The sequence below is a fragment of the Aulostomus chinensis genome, chromosome 8 (genome assembly GCF_037954235.1).
Source record: "Aulostomus chinensis isolate RoL2024-O1b breed Wild chromosome 8, RoL_Achi_v1.0, whole genome shotgun sequence".
Lineage (NCBI taxonomy): Eukaryota > Metazoa > Chordata > Actinopteri > Syngnathiformes > Aulostomidae > Aulostomus > Aulostomus chinensis.
Genome location: NC_141327.1, coordinates 26,334,128 through 26,350,813, shown reverse-complemented (window position 1 = coordinate 26,350,813; position 16,686 = coordinate 26,334,128). Strand labels below are relative to the sequence as shown.

Below are 16,686 nucleotides of genomic sequence, written 5' to 3'. Positions count from 1 at the left end.
GAAAACAACCCGTGCCGTAAACCCGTTGATGTTTGTCGTAATGTGCCTAGCTGCAGCTTAGCCCGGTACACGGTAACTAGATTGAAATTAAATTTGAAAACGCTGCGGTGGGAGCATAATGGCAGACGAGGAGAATTTACCATCGGGATGGGAGAAAAGAATGAGCCGCAACTCAGGTAATGAAAGAGGAATGACGAATGGACTAATGATTCCTGCTAGTTTGCTAAATGGCAATATGCGGTTCATTTAGCTGGCTAGCTAGCAGTCGCAGCATCGTGGTTCACTGTCGCAACGAGGCAGATGAAAGTTTGTGTTTAACGAGGGGTGACTCTAACCAGTGATCGGTCAATCGGGGTTAAAGGTGCATTTTATTAAATGAGCTGCCAGGCTGTTGTTACGAGTGTTAGGAGGTTCGCGCCAGAGCTGATACATTCAGGGCCCTGCATGACGTCATTCTACGTCTGAGGCTTACCTGCAGACTGGGCGAGTACTAGCACGGTTCAAACGTTTATGTTGGGAGTCAAATAAGCGGGATTGCTCTATTGCACAAACAATTCACTGCCTGGCAAGAGAATAATGAGCTTAATCTCCTTCGAACATAGTGTCTCATTTGTTGTTTTGATGATGGTGTTGAAGTTTGTTGTCTTCCAATTTTCTCCACAAAGTTGATGAAGATAATCATCTGAAATGAGTTCTGCGGAACATGAAGGCCTCAGAAAATAAAGCACATTATTTCCGTTTCAAAACTTTAAATTAACCTTTGTGGGTTCTGTTGACATGTCTGCATTACTTCTGCTTCTCTAGACAGTTCTTGAGGTTTGCTCTTGAATTTGTCACCTGTGTAGGCTGACTGGAATACCAGGGGTGGGATGATACTGTGAGGCGATCTGTTTCTCAATGACAGTAATATCATGATATCTGATGCATTGCAAAAAATGTGGTCTTCGATATCTCACCAAATCTGTGTAACTGAAGAGAACACACAAGTTGTAAGGCAAATCAAAAGAATTCTGTTCTCCTTTTTGTACTATTTCAAGTCAGTTTTGTGGTGCTTCATCTGTTGTAATCGTCCAGCAAGCCCACAATTGCAGTTTGGATTGTTTTGCACATTAAGATGAAGAAAAGAATTCCCAAGCAAATGATAGATAAATGCAATGACACTCGCACTGAGCAGAAATGAATAACATGAATAAACTTCGTCGCCACTGTCTTTTGCTGTCAATCAGTGTAGCTTCAATGACTCCTCCTTCTCCGTCCAGGCAAGGTGTATTACTTCAACCACATCACCAATGCCAGTCAGTGGGAACGTCCAGTTGGAGACGGCCGTGGAGAGCCAGATAAGGTTACAATGTTTCATTTTTCTTAAAATATTAAAATAAATATCAACATTAACTTTGTGTCAGCCGAGTTTTGGATGAGGACCGGCTTCAAAAATATTTGTGATGTCATAAATCACGCTCATAGTTCTGCCTCATCAAATCAGGACACAGTCAAAATATGCATGTTCACAGATGAATGTGTGTGTGTGTGTGTGGGGAGGGGGACCTGCTGTCAAACTCTGCTCATTCATCATTCTTCACAGTGAGGCTCCAACATTCACCTGTGAGAATAGAAGAAAAAACATATTTTTTAAGGGGAGGGGGACCTGAACAACTAAACACACCCAAGAATCCATAACCAGACAAAAGGCCTTTTTTAAGTGCATTTTAGCAAATATAAGTCAAAACACTGGCTGCAAAAACAGGAAATCTCCAAAGTTGGATCTAGTTCATCTAGAGATGCGAGTAAATAACTTGACTGTCCAGTTTATAAGGATTAAAACAAACTTTTGCCCTGTGGCAGTGTTTTGCCTGGTCTGTCATCAGTCGGCTTCAGTGTCCTTGTCTTTCAAACGCGGTAGATTTAATCTCTACAGCCGTGTGATGGACAGACGTCCTTACAGTGGCACAAATGACCTGAGATGCACGATGATGCCGGTTTGTTCCCATGACTGATATTCATGTCAGTCGAGTTTAGCGCAAGTCTCTTCTTCTTCGCTCATCATTAATGAAGAAGAAAGCCCAATAAATGATTTACGGGGCTCAAAATAAAGAAAAACATTACTTTTTCAAATTTTACGATGTTTACTTGTGTTTGTCGGTATGTCAAAATTACAATATCATTTCAATTGTTTTATTCTACCAGTAAATATCCACATATTGTCATCATCAGTTGTGAAACATGAGCAAAAAATCTGATGTCCTGCATTCCTAACAGCGCCATGCTGTGGTTTGCAGAAATCCTACAGCTTGAGCTGAACTACTTCAACACTTCAGCAGTTTCATTCTTCAAATGACAACCTTTTCAAGGAATTCAAAGAAGTGCAGTGTAGCATTTGTGATGGATGACATAATTATAGCTCTGTAATGGAAGCCAAACAAGTGTGATTTATTCTTGTCACAGAGTTTGACATGGCAATTAATTCCACGGCTTTAACTTTTAAGTTTCGCTCCCTAATGGGATGCTTGGCGAGTCATTGTTGACGTGGGCAGTTTTGCATATTGTGAAGTGCACAGACCTTTCCTCAGGCTGTAGGATGACTCATTTGGGTGAGTTGCTGTCACTTCCCTCTGAAGTGAATGTTGGACAAATAATTCTGAGTTGAACATTTACCATTATTTGGATGCCAGATATTAATATTTATCATATTAATCTTTCTTAAATGCTATTAATCTAAGATCAGAAATCTGAAAGTATTGATGCAGAGCTAGTAAAAATGTATGAACCCAGGTATTGTGACACTACTAGTTTGTCTGTTCAGGGGCTCCAGAACCTCAGTGCCCTGCAAGGCTTTGCAACAGCTCAGTGGTGTTGTCATTAACCACTTGTTAACCTGGCCAGCAGTGATTGATGGTTTATTAACGTGGATCAATTCTTTAGTTGCATACCTGTCTCTTGTTGCAAAGTGTATAAAAAGAACAAAATCTCGCCAGTCGACCAGTTTGTCTGTGACTGTGATGGACTGATGCTGATCCTGTTGTGTCGCTCATCAGGTTCGCTGCTCTCACCTCCTGGTGAAGCATAATCAGTCACGTCGTCCATCTTCCTGGAGGGAACAGAACATCACGCGATCTAAAGATGAGGCCCTGGATCTGATTCAGAGTAAGACATGAGAGGAGGGGATGAAGAGGAGGGAAAGAGGTCTTGTCGTTGTCTTTACCGTGTTCTTTATTCTCCGTAGAGTACATCGAGCAAATCAAGTCCGGAGAGGAGAAGTTTGAGACTCTGGCTTCTCAATTTAGCGACTGCAGCTCAGCTAAGAACGGCGGTGACCTGGGACAGTTTGGCAGAGGTGGGTTTTTGCATGAACAATGATCAGGTGTTTGTAGCAGCTATCTTTGTGAGGACATTTTTTAAGAATGCATTCTTATCTCAGTATTTTACTGCTGGTGAATCCTTGAAATGAACACAAAATGCTGCACACGTCATGTTGCAGAACTCTTGCATTCATTTGTTGCGCTCCTACCGCCACAACGGTTACAGCCGTGGCTGGTAGCACTGTACTCTTAAGGGTTGTCGTGTGGCTGTCCCATTCCGGTGGACGCCTGTTGGTCAAAGGCAGGGGTGGGCAACCATGTGCCATGGAGGGCTGTGTGTATGCAGGTTTTCCTTCCAACCAAACACTTTAACTGGTGATTCCACTGATTAACACACCTTCAGCCATAGAAGAGTGTTAATCAGTGGAATCACCTGTTAAAGTGTTTGGTTGGAAGGAAAACCTGCATACACACGGCCCTCCATGGCACATGGTTGCCCACCCCTGGTCAAAGGTCACCTCCAAAAATGTGTTTTTGACAGTTTGAATATGACGTCTTCAGATTCGGTACAAACACTCACCTGACCTCATGACCTTGACGTCAGGCTTGTGGTCAAAGGTCAATGTCATTGTGAGTGTGCAAGACTTGTTTTGTTTTTTTTGGCATGACGCTGGAATTCACACTAATTATGTCAAATGGCGTGAAACTATGAAGTGATTCCATGTTTGAACTCTCAGCTTCAATTCAGCATCATAATTTCATGCAAAAAAACCAAAACCAACCCTTCTAACTATTATTCTGTGCCACCTCAGCACTGCCTTGAAGCAATACTTCACCCAGAAAGTGCATTTTGGTTTATTTGTACTCAAATAGGTGCCTTGACCTCACGGATCATTTCTTTCTCTCCTGTGGTGCTTCTTTGCGACTCAAGAATGCAGAAAAACATACATGCATGTTTAGCTTGAAGCTAATGGCATCCCACAGCCACCAGCAGGAGCTTATATTTTTGTGGTCATTGTTTTTAGTCGCCTGCTGACATCTGTCTACTTACCCAACTATCAAATGGCCAGTTTGCTCAAGTCAGCACTTTCTAGCCGTACACAAATTTCCCTTGAAATTTTTCAAAATTTCCACACAAATGCACTTTTGCTGTGTTTCTGCTGGAACTGAAACCCCAGTGAATGTAGTTCAAGTCAAATCCCATGTCGTGTTCTAGCGGTGCCCACTCAGCAAGCTCAAATCCATTTCCTCTGAGGTTGTGGAAAAATAAGGCGCTTTAGCACCCAATGTGCTGCCTGGCTTGTCCAAGTATGAATAAAATATTGGAATGAATTTGCCTCACCCCCCTGGAGCAGCAGTACATCAGCTGAAGACCGACCAAAACCTGGCTTGGTGTACCACGTTTAACAGAACTAGCGTTAATATTAGCACTGCTTGCCCAGCCACTGGTGGTGCTAGTATCATCTGTGGCGATGCAGCAGGAGGGGGAACGTTTCAGGGGGTAAACGCTGCTTCATCATTCAGTTTCTGTGTTTGATGTTTCAGGTCAAATGCAGAAACCTTTTGAAGACGCCTCCTTCGCTCTCAAAGTGGGAGATATGAGTGGTCCTGTTTTTACTGACTCTGGAGTCCATATCATCCTACGTACCGGATGAAAGGACGAGGATACACACTGCGCTTTACTTTTCTCCTCTCCACACACACACACACACACACACATAGTCAATTCTATTGACACCAACCATCTAATAAGCAAAGCTAATGAGCTGCATCACACACATTCTGCTCAGAGTACCACCAAACATGAGAACGAGTCATGAACATCAAGGAGTATAGTAGAATACGCCTGTAAGACCTCAAACTTTTATTAACTGTGGCGATGCTATTGTATGAAAACGTGAGTGCCTGTGACGTTGCTGAAGTGACCACCCCTGAGGAACGAGCAAAGTACCAGGATGTGTCTGTAAAAGCTTGTGTTGCTGTTTGTGCATGTCTTATAAAAGGACCTTCTACTGTACGTCTTCCTTTCCCCATTTCTGCTGTTTGTGCCTACACAGTTCCTCTGTCTGGGTTTTGCATCGTTTGTAGACATGCAGACAAGAATCCCTGCATTTACAGAAACCACTGCTCTCTGCATTTAATATTGATTTGAAGAGAAATTTGTTTCGATGGTCACTTTGATAAGTGCATGGCCCCCCCCCCCCCCCTTCCCAGGGTATGTAAAGATAGCACGATGAACACTTCCAGGATTTAACGCTCATCCGCACAGCTTTTAAAAGCATCAAGGTCCAGATGACGCCTGTCCTGCTGAATCATTGGAGTTCTTCTTCCATCAATAAACATCTTTTCTTTTTTTAATAATTCCCTTGTTTCTTAGTTCCTGTTTTTGTGAATTCTTCTTTGTGTGAACCCAAGACCCCTTTAGGGTTGGTTTTTGTTGAGCTTCAGAAGTGTCTTAAAGAAACACACCAACTTTCTGGGAAAGAAATGCACATCTGAGACAAGTTTATTCTAGAAGTCACACTTCAGAGCAAAGTTACTGTTCTAAATTTTAGAGCAGATGGATACTTGTACCACACTTCTGGGTGCGTTACTGAGATGACCTCCAGAGAATGGAGCTCCGCTTCGCTGCATGACTGACACAAGTGCGGTCTCAAAAGTCCCTTTATCCACTTTTCTTCGAAACTGCTGCTTTCATAGAATGAGGGCTGTGCATTACAAAGAAAAAACAAAACTTGAAAATAAAAAGGTTTTATTTTACTCAGAACGAATATCCTAACTGGGTGCAGTGGTCTGACACAGGACCACAAAATCTCCATTCGGTCAATAAAACAAAATCTTTGTTGGCAGTCAGAAGAGGGTTAGCTGCCTCTAATCATGTCTGATTCTGAGAGGATGAGGAGGATTACTTTCGGGCAAACAGACCCTGGTCCTGATCTATCTGAATCCCTGTGTACGCTGAGGAGGAACTGCTGGCTTTGGAAGCTGAAAGAGCAAGAAGTGACAGGAGGCGGATAAATTAGTTCTGAGTATTTACCTGATAGAATTACATCTACTTTTGAAGCTTTTTTTTTTTTTTTTCTAAAGTGAATGCCCAGTGCAAGTGTAGTCCTGTTAATGTAGGCAAAGACCATTTTATGTGATAAGGCTGTGGTTAGCACTGTCACCTCCCAGCAAGAAGGTTCAGGGTTCAAGCCCGCCTCGGGGTCTTTCTGTGTGAGTCCCCATGTTCTCCCTGTTCCTGCTGGGTTCTCTCTGGTACTCCAGCTTCCTTCCACAGTCCAAAGACATCAAGAGGGGACGAGGCTGATTGATGCTCTAAATTCACTGTAGGTGTGAATGGTTGTTTGTCTCTATGTGTGGCCCTGCCATGAACTGGCGACTTGTCCAGGGGGAACTGAAGGCAGCTCAGACAGGCTTCAGCCCCCCCCCCCCCCCGCGACCCTTAACAAGATGGATGGATGTTTCTGATAGATGAGATGGTTTCCTCTCCCGCCCCACTAGCAGCGTTCATGCAGCTATGCTAACTATCCAGTTTCACCGTTTCAAGCGGGGTCTTGAGCTCGTTACACATTAAGTGGACACCACGGTGTCTGTCTGAATGTCTGGCTTTGTTTCCCTAAAAGCTGCTGTATTTTATTAAATCTGCACCCCCCCCCCCCCAAAAAAAATGTCAGCGACTCCACAGCTGAAAAATCAAATGTATGGAGGTTCATTACCACAGTAAAGACTGCCATTAGATTAGAGGTTCGTCTTCTTCCAAGCAATATTCTGTGAGATTAGGTAGGCGGTACAGCAGGGTATGCGTGAGGCTGGGGCTGCTTTGTGATTGACAGGTTACAACTACAACGACCCGAACCTGTCAATCATTACATTGATGCACATTTTAGTTTGGGTTGTTGTCTTACTTTTTGTCTTGGGACTTTAACCCTTTGACCATTTTCAGCTCACAAAAGACCATCTGACCAAATAAAAATGTCCTCTTCAACGTTAAGAAGAAGAGTCAGCTTTTCTTTTTTTTCTTTTTTTTTCTTTTTTTTTTTTGTCATGTGGGTACCAACCAAAAATGGAAATGTAACCCTTTGCACTGAATCCACCAGAGCTCCACCCTCTCCTCCTATGGTTGTTTCCGGTTTGAGAAAAAAACAAAACAAAACACAGCTTCTAACATTTATATCAAATTCCAGTTGAAGCTAAAATGGCCACAAGATGGCACATCTCAAATAACCTGTGAAGTGAAGACATTTCTTCGGAGTAAAACTCTGGGATGTAATTTCCCCCAAAACAGCTTGATATGTTCTGTCGAACAACTGGAGGTATGGTGACGTGTTTTCAGGCATGATGCTACAGTGTGTTTCATAGAGGACGTGGAATTTAGTTTTTGGTTTTTTTTAGACACTCTTAGTTTTATATGACAAAACCTCTTGTAACTGTCAGTTAAAAGAGACGTGGTTGTCAGTCGTTGCAGTAAGTAGCTCACTTGCGTTGTCCCGCCCACATCTTCACTGTGGGTGAGAAACCCTGCGATGACAATCAGATGACGCCATATTTATGACTCAGGAAGAGACTTGGTATCTGGGAAGAGCACAGGAAATTACTGCTTGATATTACTGATGACGATTGAAGGGGAAAGGTATGATCACAATTGGGAGTGCCCATCTCGTTAAAAGCCTTTGGTGACTGAATAGTTGAAACACAGCAAACCAGTTGCGTTGAATACAAGCTGCGCTTTTGTCTGAGCCGACAAGATGTTCACGCTTACATGAGGCAGTTTTAACAGCGATTCTTTGTATTTGTCATCATTTTTGTGCTTGAACCTGCCAGGATAGAAACAACGGGATGGTACAAAGCATCAGCAATATATAGATGTGTGTGTGCGTGTGTTTGTGTGTGTATGTATTTATAGATAGATGGATAGATAGATAGATAGATAGATAGATAGATATTTACTCAGTGTATAGCTGGATGAGACAAAGTAGTTTCTGAATCTTTGAAGTGCTTTAAGTTTCATGTTAAAATGTCCATCATCATAGGCAGCGAGTTCATTTGAATGCACAATAACTGCCACAACTGCCTGTACCTGATCTGAACCGGTTTTTAATTGCAGTGAATATGATGTTTGACTGACATTGTTGTTCCCTCAAATTGTTATTGCATGATAATATGTACAGGGGAGTGGCTGAGGAGAGGAATATGAAATGTTAATTTACATTTCTCAGAGGTTAAAGAAGTATTTTGCAAGGCACTGGTGATGGCCTGTGTCATCAGCTGATAGCTGCCTTCAGCCTCTGTCACAGCATGTGGATGTGCTTCAGAAGTGGTTGCTAGACTAGAAATATAGAATAATTGAAGTCTGCACTTCCTTTAACATTCACACACACTTGTGTACGTATAACTAATATACCAGTCTTTGACAGTGGAATAAAATTAGAATCCCCATAAATGCCCTTGTGTCTTTGCAACCATTCAAGCATTCACAAAACATCTTCATGCAAGAAAGAGCTTGCGATCTCCTACTCCTACAATTTTGTGGCTATAATCAGCTCTTAGACAAATCTGCTGTCAGCTCCTGAATGCTCCTGTCCCTCCTGAATGACCGAGCCTCTCACCCTGTCTCTAAGGGAGAGCCCTGCCACCCTGCGGAGGAAACTCATTTCTGCCGCTTGTATTCACGATCTTGTTCTTTTGGTCATTACCCAGAGCTCATGACCGTAGGTGAGGGTTGGAATGTGGATTGACCAGTAAATCGAGAGCCTCGCCTTTTGACTAAGGTCCTTCTTCACCACAATGGATTGGCTTATCACCCGCATCACTGCGGACGCGACCCCAATCCGCCTGTCAATTTCCTGCTAAATCAAGACTGATCTTAAAATACACCATCAAAGGAAGCTGTCGCCCTCCATCAGGGGTGTTTTGCAAGCAGCAACCTGCTCCCTTTGTGCTTGTAAACCTGTGAACGTAAAGATGATATTCTCATCTGAATAGAAATACTCATGTGTGGATACAAACTTAATTTTTTTATGGTCATCTCACAGAATGAATGATGCTACATTTGCCCTTTGCTCAGATCAGCCACTGATCACTGTGGTTGTTGTTCCTGGAATGTCACTTCATCCACAACAACAAGGTCAAGCCTTGTCCATTTCTCTTAGTTTGGGAATTTGGCCAATTCCTTCGAAAAAAATCTGCTGTCAGAAGCTTTGTGAGTAGGTTTTAAGAGGAAAATCTTGACACGGAACAACAGGAGAACGCTTGTTTTTTTCCATTTAAGTTGAGTGAGAACACGGTAGAACAAGCTTCAATAATTGCAGCGCTGTGACAGCACAATACAAAACTGTAAGCTTGATTTGCATATTACTTTTTAAGGCAAAGGCAGTAGCTCAGAATACTTTAAAACAAAAGAGGAAGCCAGAATGCGTATAAAACAGCAACGATGAAATAAAAAATACAAATACTAAAAAAAGAAATAGTGAAGAATAAAAAAGTGATATTAAAACACAGAAGCAAAGAGTCACTTCACTTATTTGCCTCTTAACTCAGGCTTGGCATGATAACCAGCATCCCGTTGAACTGGAGAGAGCAGAACAATCCTGCACATAGTGTTCAGTGAAAGCTGTACAGAAGAGAGGAAAAACGACAGAAAGCTTGATATGCTGCAGTGTAAAAACAGTAAGATTCAGTGCATTGAAAAGAGCACTTTAAGACAATTAAGAAGGATACACAAGGGGGGAAAAAAATCTATTTTCAAGGTGTCTTTTGACAAGTTGTCATGAGTTGACTCGCTTGATATCTACGGGGCAGAATGTTGTATAACTTGAACCTTAGAGGTTTTCAGTAACAGCTGAAACAAGATTGGTGATGCAAACACTGGCAATTAAGACCTCAGACTCTGGAACATATCGTGATATCTGAGGATTTAAAAAGCTTTGCACCATCGGCAGGAAGTGATCGCAGGGTTTTTGAGGGGAAAAGGGCAAACAAGACATTGAGAGATTCGTATATGGAGGCCCTTTAAATTAGATAACATGACTTAGTCAGTGTTTGATACACTGCATTCTTTATTCGTTAGTCCTTTAAGAGCAATGAGTAGAAATTTTTGAGGTTATTTTTCTCCATACAAATATAAACGAAAAAAAAAAGGTTGGTCGGAAGGCTCTAGGTGTCGTCTGAACAGATGTGTCTTTAGTCTCTGCTGCAAGCTGGGCAGTGCCTCTGGTGTTGAGATGAGGAGGCCAACCATAGATTGTAGGTAGGCGCAGTTTGACGTACGGCGTGCGAGTATCAAGTACCAGTATCTCAAATTTGATCCTTGAAGATCAGTGGCGATGGAGAGGTGTGTGAAGACATCCAGTGTCTTTGAGTAGTAGAGCTGAGTATCATCAGCATAGCAGTGACAGGACACACTGTCAAGTCAGTTCTAGATGTTACAGGAGGTCAGTACAGGGCAGTAAGTTGGGGGGGGGGGGGGTGTTGTTGTTGTTGCTAGACCAGTAAAAAAGAGCATACCTGTAGTTTATCTTGAGTTGAGGCATGAATAACTTTCTCAGCATCATTCAGATCTGCTAATGGCTGAAGTCTGTGAGCCTCGCGTTGCTCTGTACTGTTTTGTATAATGTTTCTTTTAGCTGACTGAAATCATTTATTGTTATTACTGTGTTGCGCTTTACCTGTCACGTGGTCTCTACTGTGTTGCGCTTTTTTATGTTTGTGGCCGTTGCAATTGTGACACCAGGATTTCCCCCATGGGAGAATAATATCATCTTATCTTATCTTATCTTATCTAATCTTATCTTATCATATCTGCAATAGAAAATTGGTAATTGAGGTAATAGGTGTAGCATCATCTGGCTCTGCGCATAGCGACAGCTGTCTACGGGGTTTATCAGTAACAGTGTTGTGTTACGCACAAAAACCTGAGTTGAACTCCTGCAGGACCTTGATGTCCATCCATACATCCATTTTCTGCCACTTATCCTGTTAAGTGTCATGGGGGGGGGGGGGGGGGGCTGGAGCCAACACATATGGACAGACAACCATTCACACTCACAGCCACGCCTACAGTCAATTTAGAGTATCAATCAGCCTCGTCCCCTCTTGCATGTCTTTGGACTGTGGGAGGAAGCCGGAGTACCGGAGAGAACCCACGCAGGAACAGGGAGAACATGGAGACTCCACACAGAAAGACACTTGAACCTTCTTGCTGTGAGGCGACAGTGCTAACCACTGCACCACCACCACCATGTGCTGGACCTTGACGTTTTTTGTTTTTTTTCAACTGAGCTATGATATTAAGAACATCACCCGCAATATTACTAATCGCAGGCTTTAGGAATGTGGTTGACTTGATGTGATCCAAGTGAATCTTTCCATCTCTGAATCACAGGGTTTTCTGTGGTTGTCAGCGCTCACATCAGAAAGACTGCGATGTCTAAATTTGTTATACTATTAATTAAAAACAGTGCAAACTGTTCACACCTTGCTGATGAAGTGAGTGAACTGTGGAGGGGTGGGGGCAGTGTTCCACAGTTGGTAGAGTAAGAGTCTGACTGGAAGCATAAAGGTCACTCCAAACCCTCCAGTCACCAACAAAACCATTGGTGACCCACTACGACATAATGGATTGAAATCTTGTAGTGCCCGCAGTGTCCCCCTGCTCAAGAAGGAACGTATACAGGCCTATCTGAAGTTTGCCAACGAACGCTTAAATGATTCACAGAAGACTTTGGAGAAGGTCAAAACTGAACTCTTTGGCATCAACTCTACTTGTTGTTTTTGGAGGGAAAGAAATTATGAATATAATCCCAAGAACATGATTGAGGGGCCGATGGACAGGGCCATGTACCATAAGATCTTGGATGAGAACCTCACTCCCTAAACTAGAGCACTGAAGATTGGTCATGGATGGATATTCCAGCATGACAATGACCCAATACATGCGGCCAAGCCAACATGGGAGTGGCTCAAGAAGGAGAGCATGAAGTTTGCAGAGTGGCACACCCAGTCTCCAGACTTTACGCTCATGGAAAGCTGTGGGTGGAGCCGAAGCTTCAAGATGCCAAGCGAGAGCCTTGGACCCTTCAGGATGTGGAGAGGACCTGTAAATAAGAGTGGACCAAAATCCCTCTTGAGATGTTTGAAAACCTGGTGACCAACAACAAGAAATATCTGACTCGTGTGTCCACTAACAAGGGTTTCTCCACCGTCTATTAAGTTGATTTTTGCTTGGGGATCAAAAACTTCACTCAATCAAATACAAATTAAAGTATAACCTTTATATATATAGTATATACTATATATAGTATAACCTTTTATTGTTTATCTGGCCTTTTTGTTGATATTCTGACTGGATTTCTTTAGATAAAATTACGAAAAAATTATAGACCGTTCATTCCTTTGTAAGTAGGGTAAATTTACAAAATCAGCAGGGGCTCCAATAATTATTTTCCCCATTGTGTACTTATTTCAGTGGAAAAAAAAAAAAAAGGCCAGCCTCTGGCTGAAAACATTTTGAAAAATGGTAAGCTTGAGCCTTGAGGGGGCTGACGAGCTGATGGAGCACGGTAGCGACAGGGTGCAATTAGGGCCAACCCACACCAGAGGGGAAAGTCATTCATCTTCACCATTTGACTTTGAATTCTGTCATTGTCAATTCCATCTGCTAGCAAGCCAGAACTGAACTATTATAAAAGGCTCAACTGAGAAGCAGGAGCCTTCAAAAACAGCTTCATCCTGACACCAACATGAACAGCAAGGATTTGTGAAACATCAGAAAAGATAGGTGTCCAAATGTCAGATTTAGGCAGCAATGTTTCATTTAGTTAAACTAATGCCTCTTTTTTTTTTGGCAACAGTAGAAAGTGAATAAATAAGAAAGCTTGCAAGTGTAACACACAGTGTCTGCACTGAAACGCATTTGAGTGACATCTGTGTGGGTAAAAGGTGTCAGCTGATGGCGGGTGATGCCAGAACATCCAGTGAAGAACCGACAGTACACTTCTGACCAATGACAGACAGTCCACAGGGGCTAGCGATAACCATGACAAACATAACCCCCGTCCCCAAGAAAATGCACAGATGAATCATGGATAAAAGTTATCATTTGGTGACAGTCCTTGCAAATTTCTGCGCTGGCTTACATTATTATTGTTGAGGCTGTTTTGAGCATCAGACAAGCCCTGGGAAAGGATTTGGTTCATTGTCAAACTTTTAATTTTTTGGTGTGGCAAAATTTGTCAAGTCTGGTGAGCCATAGGAGGGTGATAGAAGAGCGTTTCCTGGTAATTAGGTTATTTTTAAATAAAATCTCATGAGATACAATTACATGGCACGGTGGTGCAGTGGTTAGCAATGTCGCCTCACAGCAAGAAGGTTCCAGCACAGGATCTTTCTGTGTGAGTCTCCATGTTCTCCCTGTGTCTGCGAGGGTTCTCTCCCGCTACTCCAGCTTCCTCCCACAGTCCAAAGACATGCAAGAGGGGACGAGGCTGATTGGATACTCTAAATTGACCATAGGCGTGGCTGTGAGAGCCAATGGTTGTCTGCGATGGACTGGCCACCTGTCCAGGGTGAACCCTGCCTCTCGTCTTTAGGCAGCTGGGATTGACTCCATCTGAACAGGATAAGAGGTAGAAATTGGATGGATGGATGGAGATCTAGTTAGTAATGCAAAGGTGATCCCTCCATCTCACCTGAAACCCCCACAATATGCCGGTTTATGGTCGTACTCACCCTGTATTACCAGAATATGCACCCAGTACGTGACAACCAACATAGATACTGGTTGGATCAATGACCCTCTTATGACCCACATGACTACCAGCTGGGCCAACAACTCTTGTGCGACCTCAATGTTTCTGAAAACCAGACCTCACATGGGACAAACAACTCTGTAGAGGGTCACACACAGTATCATACAAGCTTTAAGAACTGAAGAAACCTCTTAGCTGACAGTGGAAACTTCTTCAAGTCTAGTTGACGATGACGCAGCAGAGACCCAGACCCATTACTACAGTATCAATATATCTTTCTATTGTAAGATCCATAAGTATTACCTTCTAACTCAACAACTGAAAGCACAATTTGTTTCCCTGGTTGCGATCCTTGAACAGGAAGAAGACAGTAAGTACTGATGATTATGTTGAAATCATGGATAATTATCTTGTACCTTACATGCTGTGATCTAAAGTGATGATCAAACTTTTTCAAGCTTCAAGAAGGTAAATGTGGTTTGTCCTGTTCTTGAAGACAAGTGTGTGTGTGTGTGTGTGTGTGTGTGTGTGTGTGTGTGTGTGTGTGTGTGTGTGGGTGTGTCTTGTGTAATACATCATATGACATGTTCAACATAGATGATAGCAACTGGATGAGCATGATATGTCCACAGAAATAAAGTATCTAGTTACACAGGTCTCCACAAATACAGCTAGGGTGCCATTAACTGGGTCTAGTATCTAACACATTGTGTTATATGTTGTGTTGTATATTGGTTTTATAACAAAAAAGGTGTAGATTATAATTATATAGATAGTCATAAAAATGAACCCATCCGATAGGTTTATGATTGAGTGTACCGTGGCATCAATCTGAAAAGCAGCAATGTCTTCACACACAGTGTAGGCTGGTCTAAGCTTTGATGTGAGAGGCAGCGCCTTTCTTTATGTAAGTCTATGGTAATAACCTCTTTATATATTTATCAGTTTCACAACTTGAAGAATGAAAACGCCACTTTGAAGCATCACATGGAACAGCTGTTGAGCAAACATCGGAACATAGAGGACAAGAGGAACAATGAAGGAGTGGTTAGTGTATGTCATATATGATGAATCATTAAGTTTCGAAGAGTTTCTCCAAATGGCTCTGCTTGACTGGCGACCATTTCTATCATCGTTCTGTCATGAAATAGGAGTCCCTCAAGGGTCAGCACCGGGTCCAATTTTCATTTCACAGTACATTTTTTCCACTTGGCCAAATTATAAAAAAGTTATCCCCCTCCACCCCCTTGATACACTGGTGTAGAAATACACCTAAGATCCTTTTTAGTTTTGGAAATCTGTGTTCGTCATGCAGTCTTCGTTAGAACTCAACGTCAAACCAATTGCCAGGGACCTTGACGTCGCCTTTGACTCTATTCTTAGCTTTGAGAAACACACAAACAAGGTCAAGTCTTGCTGCTCCCACTGGAGAAATATTACGAGGATTCAATCAGTACTGAGTTTTAATGACAACAAAACAATAATTCATGCGTTTATTTCATGGCAGCAACACTGTCGAAACAGTCATTTAGCAGGTGTAAACCTGAAATTAACGACTGGACTACAAATGATCCGTAATGCAGCAGCGAGGTTCTTGACCAAAAAAAACAAGAAAAGTAAGCTCCATTTTCAAGGATCAAGTTAACTTAAATCTCAGGTACACAAATGCAGTTCAAGTCTGCTTTTATGATCTGTAAATCATCTTGGATGGAAGCATGATGGTTGATGTGTTATCAAATACTTTTCTTGTGTATTCATCTTTCACTACCACACAGCCTACGATTCCTAACCCCTCCAGTCAAAAATGTGGTTTTTCTTCTTCCTCCTCATTTGAATAGTCAGCCTTCACTGTGTAGAAAGACATGTGCAATTAGGGTTTGGCAAGGGATGGTTGTCTTAGTCCACATTTTCTCATCCATTCATCCATCCATTTTCTTCTGCTTATCCTGTTAAGGGTCGTGGGGGATGGAGCCTATCCTAGCAGCCTTCAGGCAAGAGGTGGGGTTCACCCTGGACAGGTCGCCAGTCCATGGCAGGGCCAACACTTATAGAAAGACAACCATTCACACTCACAGTCACACCTACGGTCAATTTAGAGTATCAATCAGCCTCGTCCCCTCTTGATGTCTTTGGACTGTGGGAGGAAGCTGGAGTACCAGAGAGAACCCACACAGGAACAGGGAGAACATGGAGACTCACACAGAAAGATCCCGTACCCGAGCCGGGACTAGAACCAGGAACCTTCTTGCTGTGAGGCCACAGGGCTGACCACTGCACTGCTGTGCCACACCACATCACATTTTCTCATTTCCAACGGAAATGTGATCTCATGAGGTGGTCCATAAAAAAGCATAATCTGTGGCGTCACTAATAATTTGAAAGTAGATCCCGGTGCAGAATTCACACAAATTGAAATTGGGAGCCACCGGGTCGGAAACTGTGGCACTGAACTTGATAGAGAAGTTAGAGACAGCAGTTACGCACATTTTATGAGTCTTGTAAACATTCAGTGAAAATATGTGTAAAGAGCAAGTAATGAGAAGTGGGAATTTTAAAGACAGAGAAGAGTAGATGGCGTGTGAAGGGTTAATTGTTCTTCCACACAAAGAATGTCAGAAACACATATTTCAATATTAATTACA

General features: G+C 42.5%; 1 protein-coding gene across 1 annotated transcript; it reads left to right on the top strand.

Annotated features, from left to right (window-relative positions):
* The first annotated feature begins 17 nt into the window (after positions 1–17).
* On the top strand, positions 18–5,643 carry pin1 (peptidylprolyl cis/trans isomerase, NIMA-interacting 1). Its single transcript, XM_086212000.1, has 5 exons — positions 18–176; positions 1,260–1,342; positions 3,033–3,141; positions 3,221–3,331; positions 4,842–5,643. The coding sequence occupies exons 1-5, from the start codon at positions 119–121 to the stop codon at positions 4,949–4,951; spliced, it is 471 nt and encodes a 156-aa protein (XP_086068126.1). The 5' UTR covers positions 18–118; the 3' UTR covers positions 4,952–5,643.
* The last annotated feature ends 11,043 nt before the right edge of the window (positions 5,644–16,686 follow it).

Bases quoted from the DNA above. Each gene is read 5' to 3' on its own strand.
- pin1 (XM_086212000.1), top strand. From the start codon at position 119: ATGGCAGACGAGGAGAATTTACCATCGGGATGGGAGAAAAGAATGAGC. The intron at 177-1,259 runs GTAATGAAAGAG...TTCTCCGTCCAG, and splicing joins AAGAATGAGCCGCAACTCAG to GCAAGGTGTATTACTTCAAC. The intron at 3,332-4,841 runs GTGGGTTTTTGC...TTGATGTTTCAG, and splicing joins CCTGGGACAGTTTGGCAGAG to GTCAAATGCAGAAACCTTTT.